At 46.8% G+C, this 22,071-nt stretch overlaps 1 protein-coding gene across 1 annotated transcript in view; it reads right to left on the bottom strand.

The window, feature by feature from the left end:
- Nucleotides 1–22,071, bottom strand: part of ATP8B1 (ATPase phospholipid transporting 8B1) — a 121,327-nt gene that overhangs the window by 38,234 nt on the left and 61,022 nt on the right. Inside the window, exons 3-6 of the mRNA XM_036097509.2 lie at nucleotides 5,757–5,854; nucleotides 4,092–4,205; nucleotides 2,247–2,345; nucleotides 2,087–2,148 (exon numbers count right to left, since the gene is read on the bottom strand). Of these exons, the coding sequence (XP_035953402.2) occupies nucleotides 2,087–2,148; nucleotides 2,247–2,345; nucleotides 4,092–4,205; nucleotides 5,757–5,854 (373 nt within the window). The remainder of the gene's footprint in view (nucleotides 1–2,086; nucleotides 2,149–2,246; nucleotides 2,346–4,091; nucleotides 4,206–5,756; nucleotides 5,855–22,071) is intronic.

Raw genomic sequence — 22,071 nt, 5'->3', positions numbered from 1 at the left:
CTAAGAAATCGGGGTGCCTGGGTGGCTCAGTCATTAAGCGTCTGCCCTCGGCTCAGGTCATGATCCCAGGATCCTGGGATCGAGCCCCGCATCGGGCTCTCTGCTCCGCGGGAAGCCTGCTTCTCCCTCTCCCACTCCCCCTGCTTGTGTTCCTGCTCTCGCTGTCAAATAAATAAAATCTTTAAAAAACATAAAAAATATATTAAAAAGTCTAACAAATCAACATCTTTTTTAAACATCTTTTAAAACACAGTAGTCTGTTTTAAAGTTGTTCACATATAGAAAAGGCATCCCTAATAGATACTGTGAATCTATCACAACTAATAAGCTTAATTTTTTTGGAGGCAGAAATCCAATTACCATGTGTGTCCTCCCATTTAATTCATGGATAAAAGAGACCTGGAGTTGAAAATATATATATTTTTCAATTTAAAATACATTCTAAATATATGCCTATATACCAGTTTCACCAATTTATTAGAATTTAATACACAATTCTTAATCTTAGGATTAAAAAAAAACTTGGCTCATCTTTCAATAAATGAAATGGTGGTTTACATGTCAGTATCTGTAAAACTGTAAATTACAATTTGCATATGAGTGTCAAATTATAAACGAATAAGAACCTTCTTTCACGGCTCTCTGGGGGTATGAGAGGCAATTCTGTTTGAACCCTTCCACTGCGACATGTAGTTTCCCCTTGGGAGGTCGCACTGCCCTCCCCACAAGGTCCGAGTCCCCACACAGGCTTAACCCTCCTCCAGGGGGGGAGCTGGGGCCACAGCCCTATCAGATATGCACCCTGACCCCCAAATCCAAGGCCGCTCAGAGCTACTCTTTACCAGTGGAGTTAACCAGGCTGTGGCCTATTGCCAGGGTAATGCGGGCTGGCTGTGAATCTTACCACTCTCCATGACAGTGATTCTAAGTGATTTGAAAGGTAACCTTCAGAACAGAATCCATTTATTTGGGAAGGAAAAAAAGCCATCCAAACAGACTGACATAGTCTATATGTAAATTAGACACAGTGGAACTATGCCTATAAATCACCTTCTCTTTCTCAGGGTCGACACCTAAAAAAGTCTTTGAATTGGGCCTTCACACTATTTTTTTCTTTCTTTTTTAGTGAAATGTAATTGATATATAATATCCTACAGTTTCAGGTGTACATCACAGTGATTTGGCATTGTCTTAGTCACTATTTTTAGCACCTGACTTTGTGGTTCTGCCCCCAGGCGCTTGCTCAAAAAAAACAACTCATTACTGGTTTGTGAGTTGGCACGTTGGTCACAGTTGACAATGTTTATTTAACATTTATGGAGCACTTTTGGTGTGTTGGAGGCTCTGATGGACCAAAAAAAACACACAAAAATCAAAAAACAAAAACCCAACCAAATACCATCAGGATAGTCTCCCTGAGAAGCTTACAGTTCAGGACAGAAGATGAGACACCTACACCAATAATTCTAATACAAGTCAGGCCATAATAAGAAAGAGGAAAGCAAAATGCTCTGAAAACGCAGTGAAGGGAGAAATCACTTGAGCTGGAGAATCAGGAAAGGGGTCAAGATGTTTGGGTGAAATCCTGAACACACAAGTTTGGGAACAGCAAAGATGGGAGCTCCAGGCTAAAGGAGGAAACAGTGTAAACAGTGCTGGGGCGCCTGGGGGGCTCAGTAGGTTAAGGGTCTGCCTTCGGCTCAGGTCATGATCCCGGGGTCCTGGGATCGAATCCTACATCAGGCTCCTTGCTCAGCAGGGCGCCTGCTTCTCCCTCTGCCCCTCCCCCTGCTCATTTTCTCTCTCTCTCTCTAATAAACAATAAATAAAAGCTTTAATAAAATAAACACAACAGTGCTAATACTGTAGGGCCCAAAGGGCAAGCACCCGTACTCCAACTTGGCTATAGCCTCTGGGTCATGAGGAGAGGACCAAGTCTTAGTAAATTAACAGAGACCCTTACAGTGAAAAGGCCGTTGGGCTGACTGCCTTGTAAGTTCAGAAGAGTTGTCTCTAAGTATGTTTCTAGACATAGTCATCCACTCTATCCCTGTAACTAAGTGACAAATTAAGGAAGGCACAGTACCTGCCATCCTTAATGACTTCACACGTCCTATTATTGATTTCATTATCCATTTTATGGCGAGCCTTTAGAAGAGAGAAGGAGAAAGGTTATTTTAATCATCTCAAAATAGAAGGTATCGATTCCACTGCAGTGAGGAGAAAGTTGCACGAGCAATTCTTACCACGTCGTCCACCAGGTCTTTGATGGCCGTGATGCCCAGCACCACGAGCAAGGGAAACAGGGTGGTATACCATGCCAGGGTCGAGATTTGAGGGATTGCCTGCAAGAAATACAAGGAAGACTTATGTGCCCGTGAAGGCGTGGCTTCTGTCGGTTACTGCTAATTCCAACCTCCACCATCACCCAAGTCTACACCCTGCAGAGCCTACAGGAAAGGAAAGGCATGCAAGCCTCCAGCCAACCTTCCTCCTGCCGCCCCCTCTAGCTTCTGGCCTCCAGGAACAGACCCCAGAGGACATGCATATAGCAGGCTCTCCAGGGCTGGTGGCTCAGCCAGTGGTCTCTGAGGGTCTCAGGCTGGAGGTCAGGACAGCAGTAGGTAGTGGCTGCCTCTGAATGCTCATGACTGCGTTGGGCATCTTTGGGGGTCATCACTACTGGTCCGGCTGAGAAAGAGGCTGGCCTTGCACGAGGCCTTGCCCCCCTTAAGACAGGCTTCAATTCGGAACAAAAGATTGGGAGGCAAGTTTAGTAAAGATCTCTTGTAATCATCCCATGGAGCATCAGGCCATATTGTGTAGTGGTTAAAATGACAGGCTTTGCAGAGAAGTTCCTGGATCCAAATCCTGTCCTGCTCTCTTACTTAGGGCTTTGGGATTTTGAGCAAGTTCCTATACCTCCCCAGGCCTCAGTTTCTCTGCAAAATTAGGAGGTTAGGGTAGCCCTTGCATCACAGAGTACAAGAATTAAGTGACGTAACAATGTAAGCAAGTGGCCGGCTAAGGCTATAACTATTATTCTAATTTAAATTGCTCCATCTTTAAGAGAAGATGATTGGGGATTGGTTGGAAGAGAGAAAGATCACTTGCCACATTATTATCAATGTGTGTAACTCCCCTTTTCCTTGCTAGAAGGAAGGTAGGGAAAAATAGCTCACTTATCATATAGCAGCACCTTCAAATTTTGGTGTTTGTCTCCACACGGGTCTGTTTCTAAGGTCCCTCCTGATAACAGGACCATTCTACACTATCAAGCCAGTACATTTCATACCCTACTAAATCTGCTGGGTATCCGGTTCTCTCTCACGTTTCCTCATCACTTCCTGCACCCTCCATCCCCACCTGGACACACACACGCTCCCATTTCATGAAGGCTTCCCGAGTGAATCCCAGCAGACGAGACTGTTTTCCAAATCCAATGCTGGCAGTCAAGAATCTGATAAAACCAAGCGGCGATGCTGTCCTTTGTACCCTGCACATCAGGGGCTAAAGGTCGATACTCTGGCAACTAGAGGGTGTAGAGTTCCTTTGATTATAACAACAGCTTCTAGACAGGTAAAATTAACACTCTCCAGATAAGTGAATCCTTTGCCACAACGGAGACAAAGACTCAGGAAAAGAACAGGCCTTTTGTCCACGTAAAACCAGTTCACAAAAATAACTTACTGAGAATCATGACCCAAATATTAAAACAAATACATAATATTCTTGAGGAAATCAAGCATCTGAAGAAAAAACAAAGGGCAAGCACACACAAAAACAGAATTTTAAGATACAAATCATTTTACAAAGTGAAGGTTTTAATTGTATTCACTTCGGGGAAACCAGTTTTAACACTCACATCAGGACGAAATAGAATTTTTAAAAATATAGAGTTAAAATATCTCCATTTGCTTCCTTTCCCTGTTCACTGAACACTGTCGTCCTGGTTCTGTATGAGGCACTATTCCCTTACGTGCAGAACCCTGATATTAATATAACGACTTTCAAGATTATACATGTCCACAACCTCAGTGTTACTGAGTCGTCATAATTCAAAAGAGATTTAAGATATCAAAGGGCATTACCTGTAAGATAAGAAGGATCAGGAAATAGAAATTGGCTGCTCTCTTAAATTGCTCAAACAAATTCATCGGTAGAAAGGAAAACGCATTATACTTGTATGTTTTAATTGCATTATTCTGTTGGGAAAAAAAAAAAGAAAGAAAGAAAGTCATTCTACATAAGGTCACACATTTATCCCAGTGTAGACACACCTGCAAAAATCCTTAAAGCCTGATGGCCTACAGTGACACAGGGACATTAGCCAGAAAGACACTGAGATTTCCTTTACGCCTTTAATTCTAACCAGGCCTCCTTGACTCCTTGGAGGCTCAGTAACAAGTAACAAGAAGGAGACATTTCCCCCCAAAGGATCTCCGTGGCAAATCTGGCTGTGACCATGTGGATGTCGCTGGCAGATTCCTTGACTCCTCAGAGCCTCTTAGAAAATGGGGCAAAGGGAGACATCAGCGTGGACCACAAAGCTGGAGAAGGAACACTCTTTTCCTTGAGGGATGAAGGCTACCGCGTAAAGGAAAAGACACTGTTGTGTGTTGAACTGTGTGCCCCAAAAGATACGCTCAGGTCCTAATCCTGGGACGCGTGACTGCCATCTTATTTGGGAATGGGGTCTTTGCAGATGGGATCAAGTTACAGCGACGTCACACTGGATTAAGGTGGGCCCTGATCCAATGACTGGTTGTCCTTAGAAGACGAGGACAGCTGGACACAGATGTGGAGATGCACAGGGAAAAGGCCATGTGAAGACGGAGCCAGATATTGGAGGGATGTGGCTACAAGCCAAGGAACGCCAAGGACTGTCAGCCACCCCCAGAAGCTGGGGGAGAAGCTTGGAACAGACCTTCCCGCAGGCCCCCAGAAGGAACCAACCCTGCCAACACCTTGATTTTGGACTTCTGGCTCCCTAACTGTAAGAAAACGAACTTCTGTTGTCTTACACCGGCCCGTTTGTGTCCCTGTTACAGATGGCCTAGCCAGCTAAAAGACACATTACGACACAAAAGCAAACGCTTGACAGGTGTTACCGTATGTTAAAGGTAATAAGGATTTTTGAGGTGAAAGTATCTTCAAAGTCTCTAAATCTATCACAGGCAGAGAAGGGGGAGAGAAGTTATCAAGATCCTTTCAAATTCTTATTACCTTCAAACATAAGGCTTCTGTGACATTATTGTAAATTCTTATATAAAATGTTAAGAAGGCACCTGGGTGGCTCAGATGGTTAGGTGTCTGCCTTCAGCTCAGGTCATGATCCCAGGGTCCCGGGATTGAGTCCCTCATCGGGCTCCCTGCTCAGCGGGGAGTCTGCTTCTCCCTCTCTCCCTGCCTCTCCCCCTGCTTGTGCTCTCTCTCTCTTTCAAATGAATAAATAAAATCTTAAAAAATAAAAAAATAAATAAATAAATAAAACGTTAAGAGAGCTCTGTGCACACATAGGGAGAATTTCAATCTACATAATTTTATTTTGGTCTGTGTCAAGCCACTCCTACTCACCTTTATGAAATGGAATGTGATGTATAAACATGATATTCTATAGAATGGACAATGATTATCAATGGCCTGGGCCAGGGATGATCTGGAAGGCAGGTGTCTCACAAAGCTGGTAAGCATAATGGCTACTGGAAAAAACTGGCTCTTAGTAGAGAGGATTTAGAAAGTCAAAATCAACTTACCGCATACTTGCTCTCCTTAATACAAAAGAACCTTGTTTTCATGAAGTGAGGTTGTTCATGGAAGCTTCGATCATTTGCTTTGACTTGCCACGTACAATCTTTTAAAAAGAGAGAGAAAAAAGTCCATCAAGTGGGGAATTAGCATACGGTTATGGGCTGAATTGTGTCCTTCCTGAGTTCAGATGTTAAAGTCCAAACTCCCACTCTGTGCCTTGGAATATAACCTTTATATTATAATATAACCTTTATATTACACAATGAGGTCATTACAGTCGCCCCCAACCCAATAGGACTGATGGCCTTCTAAAACAAAGTAAATCTACACACAGAATGCACAGTGGAACGATGAGGTGAAGTCACAGGGAAAACCTGGCCACCTACAAGCCAAGGGGCGAGGCCTAGAACAGTCCCTTCCTTCCCTTTCAGCCTCCGGAGGAACCAACCCCTGCCCACACACTGATCGTGGACTTGCAGGCTCCAAAATCTGTGAGATTATAAGTTTCTGCTGTTGAAGCCACCCAGTTTGTGACACTTCGTTATGGCAGCCCTAGCAAACTAATGGACATGTTGTAATTTGACCAACTGTCCATAGAACACTGGAGTTCTAAAAGAGTAATCCTCATTAAACATGACCCAAACAAAATCCCAGAGCCCTGGAAGGTCACAGCTAAATTAAGCCAAATTATTATTTTCACACTCATCTACTTGGTTTGTAAAGTTTATCATCCATTAAATATTTAGTGAATGGATAAATCAAAGAAAAAGGCCATCACTGACTAATTCAACACTCTTGGGTCCTGATCACAGATCAGTGTCCACTGCTTTATCTCACGCGCTTAATGTCACATGCACAGTACCGAGCGGACTCAGTCCATTTAGTCGGCATATCCGAATTCCAAGGAACTTGAGAACGTCCACAGCATCTTTACTGCTGGGGGGAACATTTCTCACCCAACAGGTGTCTCATGAAACCCTTCTCCCTAGCCACCCCCCTCCCTCACCGCCCGGTACTAACTCTTTCTAACCAGATTCTCCTTGGGGATAGTTTTCTCCACGCTTAGTGGAAGATGCTATCTACGGGTTTAGTAGAACAATTCCTAACTCTGTGAGATCACATCTTCCTCATTCCCAACCTAACCACCAACCACATTCCTAACATCTGTGCTTATCATCCCCTTATTTTTCTGTACAGGTTTATTAAGTAAGCACCCCCCCCCCAAGTAAGTTGTTCAGGCCAGTTTTGAGCTGTATTGCTTGGATTCTTCTGTGAATTGCTTTTCCACCATCAACACTACCCGAGTTTCATCTATATTAGTGTGGATGACTGCTCTTCATTGCCACCGGCTTACAGTATCGTGTGTATCCCACAGGTTATCAGTTCTTCTGTTGGTGAATATTTGGGGTGTTTCTAGCATCTTGCTATTACAAATTATTTTGCTATGAACATTCTCAGATTGTCTTCTGGAACTCTTATGAATTCTTTTCAGGTATCTATTTAGAAGCGGAAAGTCTGGGTAATGACTCTCCTCTTTCAGTTGCCCACAATTCTTGCTGCCCACAATCTCTTGACTGCCTCCTGAAGGGACAGGAGTCCAGTCTATATTCAGGGACACTGGGTGGCGGCGGGGGGAGAAGAGGAGAGGGAGGTGGGTGGTATGACTTCAGCTACAGTATTGGGGAACCAGTCAGGAAGGCCTGAGGCAAGGCGGCGCCATCATACTGGCTCTAAGGAGTGTGAAGTTGAGGTGGTGGTCCTCTGCCCCGAGACTTGGGTCTCAGGTTACACCATAGGGACATCACACAATCAATCCACTGTGAGGTTCCCACTAGGCTGTGGGACATAGAGATTCCGACAGAAGATGTGTTCCATTCTGAGATGGCCTGGATATTGAACCCACAAGAAAGGCAAGCTGGAATGGTCTCCAGGAAGTCTTCTCTGAGCCTGCGCCCCCATAGTAGCTCGCTCCTCTGTCTCCTTTTTAACGACACTCCAAGATTACAGCCTCCTTGCTCCCAAAACCCAGCCCCTGGCTACCCTCTGGCGTCTCCATGGTGGTCTCCACGTTCCTGGCTCCACAGCCTGAGACACAACCCCCACCTCTCTACCTCACTGTGGGACCACTGTTTTGTGGTAGGGCTGGCTTTGAAGTTTCTCAACGAAGAGCCAACCCAGTGGCTCTCTTACTTCCAGAACCTGAATTAGCAGGAGATGGGCTCCTCCCTGATTTGTGAAATGTCACGGGGTCCATCGTGGTGGGGCTGCGGCTGTTGCTTCCTGGGCTGATCCAGACTCGCTTCTCGTCATCCCTAGTGGGTCCACAGCTGGCTAAGGATTCGCTGGAGGCAGATTTCTGAGTTGACCTGTCACCCCCTATCTTATAGCAATTGTCAGCCATCCTGTGGTGACAGGAATTCCTCCTACCGGGTGTTTGGTCCTCCCTTCTTTCCTTCCGAGCTTCGGCTCTGGGCTTGGAGACTCCCTGGCTCCCAAGCTGTCGACTTACACAGCCTTCACTCAGCAAAACTGAAACGAGGGTCCCGCTGCTGCAGGGTTAGCTGCTTTGGCAAGAGGCCTGCAATCACCACACCGGGCAGCTCTCTGGGGCCCGGCTGGGGCCTCCCCTCACGTGCTGAAGGTACTCGTGGAGGATATGCTTGCAGACCTCGAATAGGAAAGGTAAAGCCCGCAAGGTGAGATCTAGTTTACCTCTGGCTCAAGTCCTTTCTAACTCAATGGATCTCCTGTTGATGGAGCCCAGCACCTAATGGAAATTTCAGCTAAAGGGACCTTCAGAGATGATGCACCAGGCAGTCAGTCTACATCTACAGAGGAACAATATTTCCACCCACCTGGTTTGCTTTACCCATCTACTCCTGACTTCTTCTGTCCCAGGATGTGTAGCTCAATAGCTAACATTTGTTCAGTGCTTACTATGTATAAAGAGTCATGCCAAGGAGTCCGGTTTCTCTGTCCACTTCACTGTACGGACTGGGCCTGTTTTTGTAACCTATGCTCCAAACCACCCTGAGAAGTCTGCCCACGAGCTGAGGTGGGAGCATTGCTTAGGGTTGACCTTTCCAGCAGGAAAGGTGGAAGTCAAGTATCAGGCAGTGCTTGGTCTCCCAACAGGAAGGGATAAGCATGCCGCTGTTATGAAAACTCAAGACAAGGATGTCATCAATCAGGAAGGAAAGTTGAGGAAGCACCTCTTTGGCATCAGGTCCTCCAGTGACTTGGGTTTGAACATGCACACCAGATGAACTTCCTTTGTAGGATATACACGAGTGGGTCAAGCCAGTTTGGATGCACCCCTCCCTCCCCGGCACACTGGCAACGGAGGGAAATTAACAACTAACGGGACTGAACTATTTTTGGAGATGGGAATATATTAAAGACCATTTACAGGTAAAGAATTCTAAAATTATTGGTCTCATACAATTATCAAAGTAAAGACATACTTTTGAAAATATTGTATTTCATTTTTTTTTAAAGGATTTTCTAGACTTTTCCCTCATAGGAAGTACAGATAATAACGCAAAAGGGACAAGTGTGGACTACTGAAGAATGCAGATGATTAACCCGGTTACTTTTTTAAGAACCACAGTACCATTACTGAAAATTCCTCCTGCATCATTTTGGCTGCCATTCATTGGGTAATCATAATGATCATGCCATTACAAAAGGAACTGCATCCAGCCTCTTTCTAGTGGAAGTGCAATTTATCAAATGGGAAAACTAAAATGGAACTATAAGAGGACTCGGAAGCACTGTTACAATGCACACTATCTGTTGTGCAATCAGAACATTTCTTCCCCACTCAAATAGGAAATCTGGGGCGCCTGGGGGGGCTCAGTCGTTAAGCGGCTGCCTTTGGCTCAGGTCATGCTCTCAGGGTCCTGGGATTGAGCCCCACATCGGGCTCCCTGCTCCGCGGGAAGCCTGCTTCTCCCTCTCCCACTCCCCCTGCTTGTGTTCCCTCTCGCGCTGTGTCTCTCTCTGTCAAATAAATAAAATCTTAAAAAAAAAAAAAATAGGAGATCTAAATAAAAGTGGGTAGAAAAGGTATTTTATAGGATCATCTTGAATCCATTCTGTGTTATGGTAACTTGAAAACGTATGTGCTTTTAATGGTTTGTTTTGGCTTGCAGATGGCTCGCGACACATCTCCAGCTACCAGTGTCCCAGAATGTCACCGAGCTGCCGTTCTAAGCCCCAGGAAGGCTGAGAGGGAAAATAGACTGGATTCCTCAAGAAGCAAGAAAAGGCCAAGGGGAAGGGATAAAAATCAATCTCAGAAAAACTTGAAAGAATAAGCTGCCCAGTTAGTTAATGAGCTAGATTCCTTGGCTCCCTTGTGGTTCTTTTTTGTTTGTTTTAATTTTTTAGTTAAATTCAATTCAGTTGGAGGGGCACCTGGGTGGCTCAGTCGTTAAGCGTCTGCCTTCGGCTCAGGTCGTGATCCCAGGGTCCTGGGATCGAGCCCCGCATCGGGCTCCCTGCTCAGTGGGAAGCCTGCTTCTCCCTCTCCCACTCCCCCTGCTTAAGTTCCCTCTCTCGCTGTATCTCTCTGTCAAATAAATAAATAAAATCTTTTAAAAAAAAAAATTCAATTCAGTTGGGACACCTGGGTGGCTCAGTCGGTTAAGCGTCTGCCTTCGGCTCAGGTCATGATCCCATGGTCCTGGGATTGAACCCCCAGTTGGGCTCCCTGCTCTGCAGGGAGTCTGCTTCTCTCTCTGCCCCTCCCCCTGCTCGTGCACGCTCTCTCTCTCTCTCAAATAAATGAATAAAATCTTAAAAATCAATAAATAAATTCAATTTAGCTAACATATAGTGTATTATTAGTTTCAGGGGTAGAATTTAGTGATTCATCAGTGGTATATAACACCCAGTGCTCATTCCATCACGTGTCCTCCTTAATGCCCATCACCCAGTTACCCCAATCCGCCCACCTACTTCCCCTCCAGCAACTCTCGGTTTGCTTGAAATTTCCCTCATGATTAAGTCCCCAGCCAGTGGTCCCTGTCCGGCCCACACTACGCCTCATCCGCAGCCCATTTTGATGTGGATGCTTCTGAGAGAAAGGGTATCTGACCTCAAGCAGGGGCAGTGAAGGGTCTACCAGAAATGCCCTTGGTCTCTTAATTTTACGCTGTGATAACACCTTGGGGAGACTGGAGAAAGTAACCAGTATGTCTTTATCTGCAACATGCTGACCTTAACCACAGGAATTTTCTAGTTAATTTTAGAAATCTGACTGCAGCCAAATAATCAATAACCCAATTTCCAAAAGGTTCCTTGTTTGGCAAAATTCAGACAAATCAGAGGGCAAACAAACTGATGTCTTCTCCTGATTCTCCGCTGAGCGTTGTGCTAACTGCTTGAGGAATATTTCGAGTGGAGACCATAAAAAAAAGTAAAAACAGTGTTCTGTGGTTAAATACATTTGCAAAAGACAGCATGTCATACTGCATCCCTCTTTTGGACATTCAGCGGACCCACTGGTACATTAAAGGCTCAGAGAAGAAATTTATTTAATTGTATTTAATTCAGTCTTTTCAAAATTAGTGTGACCACAGGCACATTTTTTTTTTTTAAATCACAGAACACCTCCTAATATGGTTTGAGAAATGCTGCACTGAAGCACATGCCTTTAGGAAGGGCAGCAAAATAGCACTTGGAAATATTTGTCTTCTTGATCAAACGTTTACTAATTGCTCACGTGGAAACAGAGAACTTTACTAGACATTTGGACCACAAGACTAATTTATAGAAAAAGAAGATAGCTTGTCCCATCTTCTAGAATGAAAATACTAAGAAAAGAGAAGAAATAATGAACTTACCAGCAAAAAATGCACGTATGGCCCTTTGGTAAAAAGCTATGAAGATAGCAACTAACAGCGTTTGTAAAACCATCGATGCATGTGTCCAGATACGCATGTGACATCAGCCAGCTAGGGCTCAGAGTGGTCCCCAAATTTGGTAAATGTGTATTCAATACATCTAAACACAGCTACATGATGTTCAGAGCGCTCCCGACGTCACCCAAACTTCTGACCGCTGACATACAGAAAGTAAGTTCCCCAGGCCCCTCATCCTTACTGCTGATTCTGAATTCTTGCTTATAGACACGCCAACAGCCAAACAGCTACACGGGTTGGTATGAACTACAACAAAGCAAGAGTAAAAAGATCTAAAGTTTAACATCAAAAAGAAAAACCAACAAACCACAGAAGAGAGAAATGGGTAAAGGACATGAATAGACATTTCATACAAAGGGAAATTCAAATGGTCTTAAATATGTGAAAAGATACTCAAATTCATAAAAAAAAAAAAAGAAATGCAGTTCTTCTGGGAGGTACCAATTTTTAGCCTACAATGGCAAAACATTGGCAAAGAGGAAAGAATCTGATGACACACTGGATTGAAAAGAGAGTGGAGGGTCAGGCCACCTTAAGTGGTCTCTGTGAACAGCAACTGGACCATATCTATCAGATTTTACTTTTATTTATTTATTTTTTTTAAAGAAAGTCTTTTTTTTTTTTTTTTAAGATTTTATTTATTTATTTGACAGAAGAGCAAGAGAGCACAAGCTGGGGGAACAGTAGAAGGGTGAGGGAGAAGCAGGCTCCCCGCCAAGCAGGGAGCCCGATGCGGGGCTCAATCCCAGGACCCTGGGATCATGACCTGAGCCGAAGGCAGACGCTTAACCATCTGAGCCACCCAGGCGCCCCACACATCTGTCAGATTTTAACACACCCACGTGCACCGGCTGATGGAGCAATCCCACGTGTAAGAATTTACCCCCCATATATATATTCATACACAGGAGAAATGACACGCCTTGCCGCTATTCGACGGAGCCCTGTTTATCAGGAAGATCAGAAACAACCCAAATGCCACCATGAGCAGCTAGTTAAACAACTACATGACAAGTCTATGCAGTCTGCAAAAAGGAATAAGGCAGCTGGGGCGCCTGGGTGGCTCTGTCGATTTAAGCATCTGATTTCAGCTCAGGTCATCTCAGTCGGGCTCCTGGGATCAAACCCTGTATCAGGCTCCCTGCTCAGCGGGAAGTCTGCTTGTCCCTCTCCCTCTGCCCCTTCCCCTGCTCATGCTCTCTGTCTCTCTCAATAAATAAAATCTTAAAAAAAAAAAAAGAATAAGGCAGCTTTCCATGTACTCACAGAGAAGATCTCCAAATTACACTAAGGGACAAAAGCAGGGGTGTCTACCATACTGTGCTTTCAGCTATGGGACACACAGAATTAATGCACAACAGGGATGCACGCCTATACACTGGGACAGGTGTGTTAACTATCTGTGGGTATACGGGACATGGGTGAGTGTTCTTTGCATGTACAAGTGTGTATATATCTCCAGAAGGACATTTGAGAAACTGACAACATCAGTTTCTTTCTGGGAAAGGAAACCACACAGCTGAAGGAAAGAGGAGACAAGTTAGGAGACTTCATCTTCACTGTTCCCTCCTATAATTACATCTATATGCATGTACCACCTTTTAAAACAGTATGCTTACAATTCAATTCCTTCCCTCTATAGGTTTACATATAAAGCCAATATGTAAGTTGCTTGATTTTCTTATGGTCATTACACCATTGTATTTGCTATTTTAAAGAATATGTTTCTAAAGGCAGTGGGATGGTGGGTGGGAATAAATCAAGAGTGAACAATATAGGAAAAGATGGAAGTCTATGGGGTTACGGGTTCTGATGTCCAGCCAAGCCACAGGGATTCAGGACGGCAGTGGCCCGGTCAGACTGTGATTTGCCCTGGTCACACTCACAACAGTGAGCAGGATATATTTGAAGGGAACAAATCTAGAGGCAGGAGATCACTGCACTCACTGAAGGGACAGTGGATGTGAGCCTGAGCCAGAACTAAGGGACTGGAAATGGAGAGAAGCCAGATTCAAGAACTGGAGGACAATGGTCTGAATGTGGGCAAGGAAGAATGAGAAATCAAAATGAAGTCAGAATGAGAAAAAGGTGACCCCAGGATGCCAGCTGGGGTGACTGGATGGACACAGGTGCCACAGATGAGCTAGAAGACACAGAGGTGCAAGTCTCATTGGGGGAACTGAAGACACCGACTGAGCCACCCAGGTGCCCTGGGATTCATTTTAAAATATGGATCCTTGGGGCGCCCGGGTGGCTCAGTCATTAAGTGGCTTCCTTCAGCTCAGGTCATGGTCCCAGGGTCCTGGGACTGAGCCCCGCATCGGGCTCCCTGCTCAGCGGGAAGCCTGCTTCTCCCTCTCCCACTCCCCCTGCTTGTGTTCCCTCTCTCGCTGTGTCTCTGTCAAATAAATAAATAAAAATCTTTAAAATATGGATCCTCCCCTTGCCTCACTCTAGACCTACCCTCTCAGCATCGCCAGGGACTGAGCCCAGGCATCTAGGGAGTTTAAAAGCCCCACACAAGATTCTGTTGTGCCGGCAGGACTGAGAACCCCTGGTTAGCGCATGTGTCTTCCTAAGGTGACTTCTATCATCAAAAACCTACTTAAGAGACGCAGGTTTCAAACTGGCCTTCAGAAAAACAACCACCGCGTAGGTCTCCATGAGCAAGAGCTTCTTGCTCGAGGTTCGGTCATAAACGACATTACTCAAAAGCAAGTTCTACAAAACGAGATAGAACAGTCTCATCATCCCCACCCCCATTACAAAACCCTCAGCCAAGAACACCCCACACACCCTTCATTTTATAAGCCGACAGTTACTGTGGTATTCATAAAGCTAAAGTGGTAGAAGGCAGCCTACAGCTTCTTTGAGACAAAAAATGAGTAGCCAGAGTGGAATTTCCACATGGGGTATGCGTTGAAAAGTCAAAATGCATCTGCTTGAGTGGAAAATATAGCTCTTCAGCATGTTTCATGGATTTCCTATGATTGACGTATCTCAATGAGCCAATTTGCGTTTTGATCCCAGATAAGAATGAATTCAAAGATGCTCTAGAGATCCACATCCTTATCTCCAGATTCTTCTGGGAGGATACCACTTTCAACAGGTATACACCTGACCTTGTTTCATTGACACCACACCCAATCTGAAATCATGCTGAGCAAGGGCAACTTCCTCGACTGAACATTCCATCTTAAATATTGCCAACCACTGATCATTTCACCCCTGAACAGAATTTTGAACCATAAAATTCTGAGCTGGAGGAGAGTTTTATTTTTATTTTTTAAAGGTTATATTTATTTATTTGACAGAGAGACACACAGCAAGAGAGGGAACATAGCAGGGGGAGCGGGGAAGGGAGAAACAAGCTCTCCGAGGAGCAGGGAGCCCAATGCGGGGCTCGATCCCAGGACCCTGGGATCATGACCTGAGCCAAAGGCAGACGCCCAATGACTGAGCCACCCAGGCGCCCCTGGAGGAGAGTTTTAAAGAAATGCAGTTTGGGGGCACCTGGCTGGCTCGGTTGGTAGAGCATGTGACTATTGGATCTCAGGGTCATGAGTTCAAGTCCCACGTTGGGCCTAGAGCTTACCTTTAAAAAAGAAAGAAATGCAGTTTTATATTTTCAAGTACAGAGAGCCTCCCACTCTGGGCAAGAAGGGCTGGATGTGAATGAACCAGCAGCTCACGGGCACATGCTTCAGAGGCGCCTAGAAGCTGTTCTGTGAGTGGCTTAGCATTCCCCACATGATGTTGTTCACTATATTATTTGGCTTTAAACAACAACAAAAAAACAAAACCAAAGATAAATGATGCTGGAGCCTCTGTGTGAATTGGCTCCAATTTCAAAGCTTGTAGAAGCAGAACGGTCCCGCCAGGCAGTCGTCATGCGTCTCGGCGAGCCTCAAGCACAAGCAGGTACGCAAGCTGGGCAGGGGTGCGGCCCGGAGCCCAGGTGCCGGCGGAGGGCCGTGCTGTGTGGGAGGGGGTGCGTGTGCTTGTGGAAGGCGCGAGGGCCGAGGACTCACCGGACAGACTCCTTCCCTAAAGCCATGCCCTGCAGTCACCCCTTCCCTAAGAACCTGCCACTTACGTGATGCAGCAGAACCCAGAAGTCCTGCCCTCCCTGGGATGGGCGTCTGGGAGCTGAAGCTCAGTGCTGTCTATCGCCTCGTGGTTACGAATGTGGAATGCTGTCATTTCCCAGTAACAAGGCTGCTTCGTTCTACATCATTTCTGACCACTTCATTGTATCTTTTTAACTGCCAGGTAGCCAGCAACACAAGTGGACGTCCCACCGATGTCCCCGACTAGTGAGGATCAAAACAACAACCCTCTCTCCTCGACCTACAAAAGGTCAACCCTCTCTCCTTGCCCCTGCATTACTCATCCCTACAAATGGCTCCGTTATCCACGGAGGCAGAAAGCACTCTCCGAAGGTGGCTGCAAGAGTGTCCCCCAACGTGCAATGTGACCTTCTTACTCCTCCTCAACAAAGAGCATCTAATTTCCCTTCCCCTGAATCAGACCTAGCCTCAGTGACTCTCTCATAACCAAGAGATGCTCAGCACCAGCGATGCTGCCCAAATTCTGCAACCAGCTTCCGCTTTGATCTTGATCTTGATCTTTTGGGATGCTAGTTCTGCAGACGTGGCCCCCCTCATCGGACTCCCATTGCAGCCCAGTGCCATGCTGGCAGAAGCCCAAACGAAGCAGAGATGCTTCCATCTGCAGACCCAGTTGAGCCTTTGAGTTACCCAGCTCAGGTGCCACACATGAGAGAAGAAGCTTCCAGATGATTCCAGGCCCCAGTCGTTCAAATCACCTTGGTTGTTCAGGTCTTCACACAGCTTAGGGCCCAGACATCCTAGAGCAGAAGCCAGTCACTGCCGCCACGTCCTGTCTGAACTCCAGACTCACAGAATCTGTGAGCACCATGATGACGACTTTGTGCCAATAGATTCGGAGTGGTTTTTCATACAGCAATAGACAACTAGACTATCCACTGGGGCGCCTGTTATTCCTCAGGCCTCCTTTTCTCTTGACCCTCGGATCTAATGGGATTTGTGAATGTCAAATCCCTAACATTGATCATGATCTGTCACCCTTTTCTCCATCCTGGCCATCTTGGTTTAGGTCCTTACCAGTTGTTACTTGGATTATTGTCTACTCTCTTCTCCCTGCTGTTGCCAACATGGGATTTCTAAATAAATCTATGTCCCCGACATATTCATTGAGTGCCTTTTCTGGGCTTTGCATGGGATAAGCATGGCCTCAAATTCTCATGAAGACAACAGTCTAGTGGGATAGAGTCACACAGTCATTCAAGGACATAATCTTAAGTGCCCTCGGGGGTATGAAGGAAAGTGCAAGGGACTCCTACAACCGGGGGTCTGCTCCAGGCTAGGGCTGGGGCTCACAGAAGACTTCTCTATGGAAGTGACAATTCCAATGAGAGCTGAAGGGTGAGAAGGAGCCAGGCACAGGGAAGGGACTGCTTTGGGAAGAGTGGATGGAAAGTCATGGGCTGGGGAGGCGTGCATGAATTAGGAACCGAGGGTAGGACAGGGTGAGTGAGTAAGGCAGGCAGCTGGGAGAGGACAACAGGGCCAGATCACATGGGCCCGAGCAGCCAAGGGAAGGAGCTGGAGTCCGATCCCAAGTGCAGGGAAGTCATTCCCCCACCCCCACCCGGATGACGATTGGACTGGGAGGAGCAAGCGTGGCTCCAGGAGCAGCCGTGCTGGGAGGAGGCCACTGCACATCTAGCCGTGTTATTTTCAGCCTAAAACGCTGTCTAAAACTGGGGCCTTCAGGAGAAGGTCCAAACTCGGGCATGGCTGTTGACCCAGCTCATCATCTAGGCTCCAAAAATGACTCCCAGTTCCCTGAACGCTCAGCTCCTCGGAGCCTCCCTTCCTGCTGCCTCTGCTTAGAACACCCTGCTCCTGACACCAGTGGGGTTGATTTCCCTCTCACACATACCGAGGATTCAGCTCAGGTGTCCTCGCCTCCAGGAAGCCTTCCCTGACCAGGAAAGGCCGCTGAGGAGTGCACCTGATTCCCTATTCACACCTGTGTTGAAGCTCTCTGATGCATTCAACCACAGATGCCCACTGAGCCTCTACAACCCCCCCAGGCACAGAGCCTGGTGCCCCGAGAGGACCCTCCTGCCTCCCATTCCCCTCTCCTAGTGAGCTGCTCCCCATCTCTCACTTGGCAGCTCAAGCATGCCTTTTACACAAGGAAGCAGGCCAGGCTCCTCTGTCCCAGCCCTCGGAGTGGAAACACAGGTCAACCCATTACAAGACCAAGTCACTGCAGAAGTGGGGCTCTTCCTGCAAGCTTTCGCTTTGTCCCTGCGGTTTCACGTGGGCATGGGTGAACTTTTCCACAAATCTGCTCTCTGTTTGGAGAGACTTATGCCTTGACCTCCTGCGGGTCCGCTGAACTACCTGACACCAGGTGGAAGGCTTCACCTGAGAAACCACTGGGGCCTAGGAAAGCAGGGGGGTGGGAGTGGCATGAGTGACCACAGGTCTGCAAACAAAAAGGCTGGAGAAGGCTGTGTTCATGGGAAAGGCTTGTAGGATGGCAAAGGCAGGGGTGACCCTAAATCACCCCAAATTTACTCAAAGTGTGGGCAAACTCATTGCTGGGAAAATGAACTGGTCTTCATCCCATCCACCTCTGCAACCATTCACTGTACTTGGATTTGGGGACAGAAGGAACTATTTAAAAGAATGAGTCCAGGGCGCCTGGGTGGCTCAGTCGTTAAGCGTCTGCCTTCGGCTCAGGTCATGATCCCAGGGTCCTGGGATCGAGCCCCACATTGGGCTCCCTGCTCGGCAAGAAGCCTGCTTCTCCCTCTCCCACTCCCCCTGCTTGCGTTCCTGCTCTCGCTATCTCTCTCTCTGTCAAATAAATAAATAAAATCTTTAAAAAAAAAAAAAAAAAAAAGAATGAGTCCACAGCTGCAGCCTGAGGGAGGGGGTCCGGGAGAACCTGAGTACCCCAAAAGGAAGTAGAGGGGTCAAGAAGAAGGTCTGATGATGGAAAGAAGAGAGGAGATGATGGGGAAGGGTAGACACTTTCAGTTTGATATGAAAGACATTAAGGGAGGAACTGGCCAGAGCGGTGGTGGAGATAACAGCTACCATTTATTGAGCACTTCCTGTATGCCTGAAACCATCCTAAATCCTTTACATTGATTTTTTTTTTTTTTTTTAAAGATTTTACTTATTTATTTGACAGAGAGAGACATAGCGAGAGAGGGAACACAAGCAGGGGGAGTGGGAGAGGGAGAAGCAGGCTTCCCACAGAGCAGGGAGCCCGATGCAGGACTCGATCCCGGGACCCTGGGATCACGACCTGAGCTGAAGGCAGACACTTAACTGACTGAGCCACCCAGGCACCCCTCAGTTAGTTTTTTTATTTTTAAAGATTTTATTTATTTTGACAGAGAGAGACACAGCGAGAGAGGGAACACAAGCAGGGGGAGTGGGAGAGGGAGAAGCAGGCTTCCCACTGAGCAGGGAGCCTGATGCGGAGCTCGATCCCAGGACCCTGGGATCATGACCTGAGCTGAAGGCAGCCGCTTAACGACTGAGCCACCCAGGCACCCCTACATTGATTTTCTGATTTTTTTTTTTTTTAAAGATTTTATTTATTTATTTGACAGAGAGAGGCACAGCGAGAGAGGGAACACAAGCAGGGGGAGTGAGAGAGGGAGAAGCAGGCTTCCCGCCGAGCAGGGAGCCCGATGTGGGGCTTGATCCCAGGACCCTGGGATCATGACCTGAGCTGAAGGCAGACGCTTAACGACTGAGCCACCCAGGCACCCCGATTTTCTGATTTAATCTGTACAACTACCCAATGAAGTAGGTACTGATATTGTGCCCATTTCACAGATGGGCACGCTGAGGCACAGAGAGGGGAAGTCCTTTCCTCAAGGTCACACAGCTAGAAAGTGGTGAAGCCAGGGCTGAAGCCCACAGTCTGCACCCAGCGTCCTCCCTCTTCCCCACCACGCACCTTGCCTCTCAGAGTGATGCAGAGGTACGGTAGTGAGCAGGTTAAAGGGAATCAGCTTGCCAAAGGAAGGCCTACAGAGAGAGAATGGAGTACGAAGGGGGATGTGAACATTCTTCAGAAGGAAGGAGAAACAGGAAGAGTTCTGGGACAAGAGGATGTTACCACCTTCCAAGGAGCTCAGCACTCCCAAAGGAGAGGCTGTCACCAAGTTGATAAAGGTTGGATATCACAAAGGTTGGAATATGATGGCTGACGAAAAGCTCACTGGCCTTGGCACTGGGGTTCCTAGTGGGGTAGCCCATGGAGGGGAAGAACCCAGGGGAACGGGAGGATGTGGTGCTAGAGAAAGGGGTTTCCAGAAGCTTGGCCATGAGAACAGGAGACAGGCGGCCAGCCCAAGGCAGAAGGCAGGATTCCGGTAAGAACGTGCTGCAGGACAGGGAAGCTGCGAGTACACACGTAAGCCAGCAGAGCGGGCAGATGGGAGAGGTGATCAATGAGGCAGTGGGCCAAGGGGGCAGGAGACAGTCCGAGACAGCTTTCACCTTCATCCCCACGCTCGGAAGAAAGAGCCAGTTTGCATTAATCCAGGAGCCTCTCCCGAGCCCTTATGCATTCCCAAGGACTTCATCTGGAAGCTGGTTCCTGACTGGCCCAGAATTACCCAAGGAGGTGACCTAGGGGACACCAAGATGGTGGGATGGGGAAAAAAAAAAAAATTTAAAAACCCCACAGCATTCTAGAGTCAAGGAATTTTAGGAACCTGTGGCTGAATAAAATTAAACTGGCTTCTTTAATGCCTCAACTTCTTGGATCCTTTTAAGCTAATGGACAACCTTAAGCTCCAAGAAGAGGTTCAAGAATTCTGAGTTTCTGGTCTCGGGGGCCACAGATCTCTTTGTGTCCTAAGGAATCTGGCAAACGTCGTGTTTCTCAGATCGCACCCTGGGAAATGCTGTTCTCGTGTCTCATCAGGAAACAAGGGTCCATACCATAGCATGGGAAACACTGCCATTTGTTTTTGCCCAACCTTGCTCAAAGTAAACTAAGGGTAAAATCACTCCAGTAGAATCTGTGGGTTTACCCCTCCTCTGTGGCACATTCTAACAGCATGTTTACCCTTGTTCTGGAGGCTCACAGCACATAACCAAGGTCCTTCAACGGAAACGCACTCAAAATGGGCCTCTCAAAACCCTTGCTGAACTCAGTTGGGCTAGGGCATCTTTAAGAAACCAACTTTCTGGGGCACCTGGGCGGCTCAGTCCGTTAAGCGTCTGCCTTCAGCTCAGGTCATGGTCCCGGGGTCCCGGGATTGAGCCCTGCATCAGGCTCCCAGCTCAGTGGGGAGCTGCTTCCCCCTCTGCCCCTCACCCCACTCATGCGCTCTCTCTCTCGCTCTCAAATAAATGAGTAAAAATCTTTTTTAAAAAAATAAATGAAAAACCAACTTTCTGCACTCAGACAATACTGTTAAAGGACTGAATGTGGTTCATGCACTTTTAGGCACGGCTCTGCTGTGATGGGCATTGGCCTCCGGCGTTCCTCGGCCCCACAGGACTTCACAGAGTGACTCATGCTCTGGTTTCTAAAGAACTTCTTTCTTTTTTTTTTTTTTTAAGATCTTATTTTTTATTTATTTGACAGAGACAGACACAGAAGAGCACAAGCAGGGGAGCAGGCAGAGGGAGAGGGAGAAGCAGGCTTCCCACTGAGCAGAGAGCCGGATGCAGGGCTCCATCCCAGGACGCTGGGATCCTGACCTGAGCCGAAGGCAGACGCTTAACCGACTGAGCCACCCAGGCGCCCCAGAACTGATTTCTTTGAAGAAAACTGTCCTTCATATAAAATGTCATGACAGACAGAGGATGGTTAAATTGAAAAAAGTCAGAATGACACAACCTTAATTGGGAAAATGACCAAGTGAGAATATGAAAAAAAAAAAAAATTAAGAAGGGAGAAGGAGGGGAGAGGAGGAAAAAGGGAGGGACAGAGGGAGAAGGAGAGGAAGCCAATCTGTTGTGGGGCGTGCAGGGCAGAAATGGGAATGTAGGGAGAGAGGTTCTAGCACTTACTGAATGTCCTCTATGTGTTTGGAAGGGCAGGTAGAGGTGTTAGGATAATAGTATTTCTAAAAGTCACAAGCAAGGTCATTTGACAGGAATTTTAAGAAATGAGAACCACCAGGGGCACCTGGCTGGCTCAGTCGGTAGAGCATGCGACTCTTCATCTTGGGATTGTGTGTTTGAGCCTCACTCTGGGTGTAGGTGTAGAGATTACTTAAAAATAAAATCTTGAAAAAAAAGAAAAAGGTGGGGTGGTGGTGTCTGGGTGGCTCAGTCGTTAAGCATCTGCCTTC

This window comes from Halichoerus grypus, chromosome 13 (genome assembly GCF_964656455.1).
Source record: "Halichoerus grypus chromosome 13, mHalGry1.hap1.1, whole genome shotgun sequence".
In the NCBI taxonomy this organism is placed as follows: domain Eukaryota; kingdom Metazoa; phylum Chordata; class Mammalia; order Carnivora; family Phocidae; genus Halichoerus; species Halichoerus grypus.
This window is presented reverse-complemented; position numbering and strand designations above follow the sequence as displayed.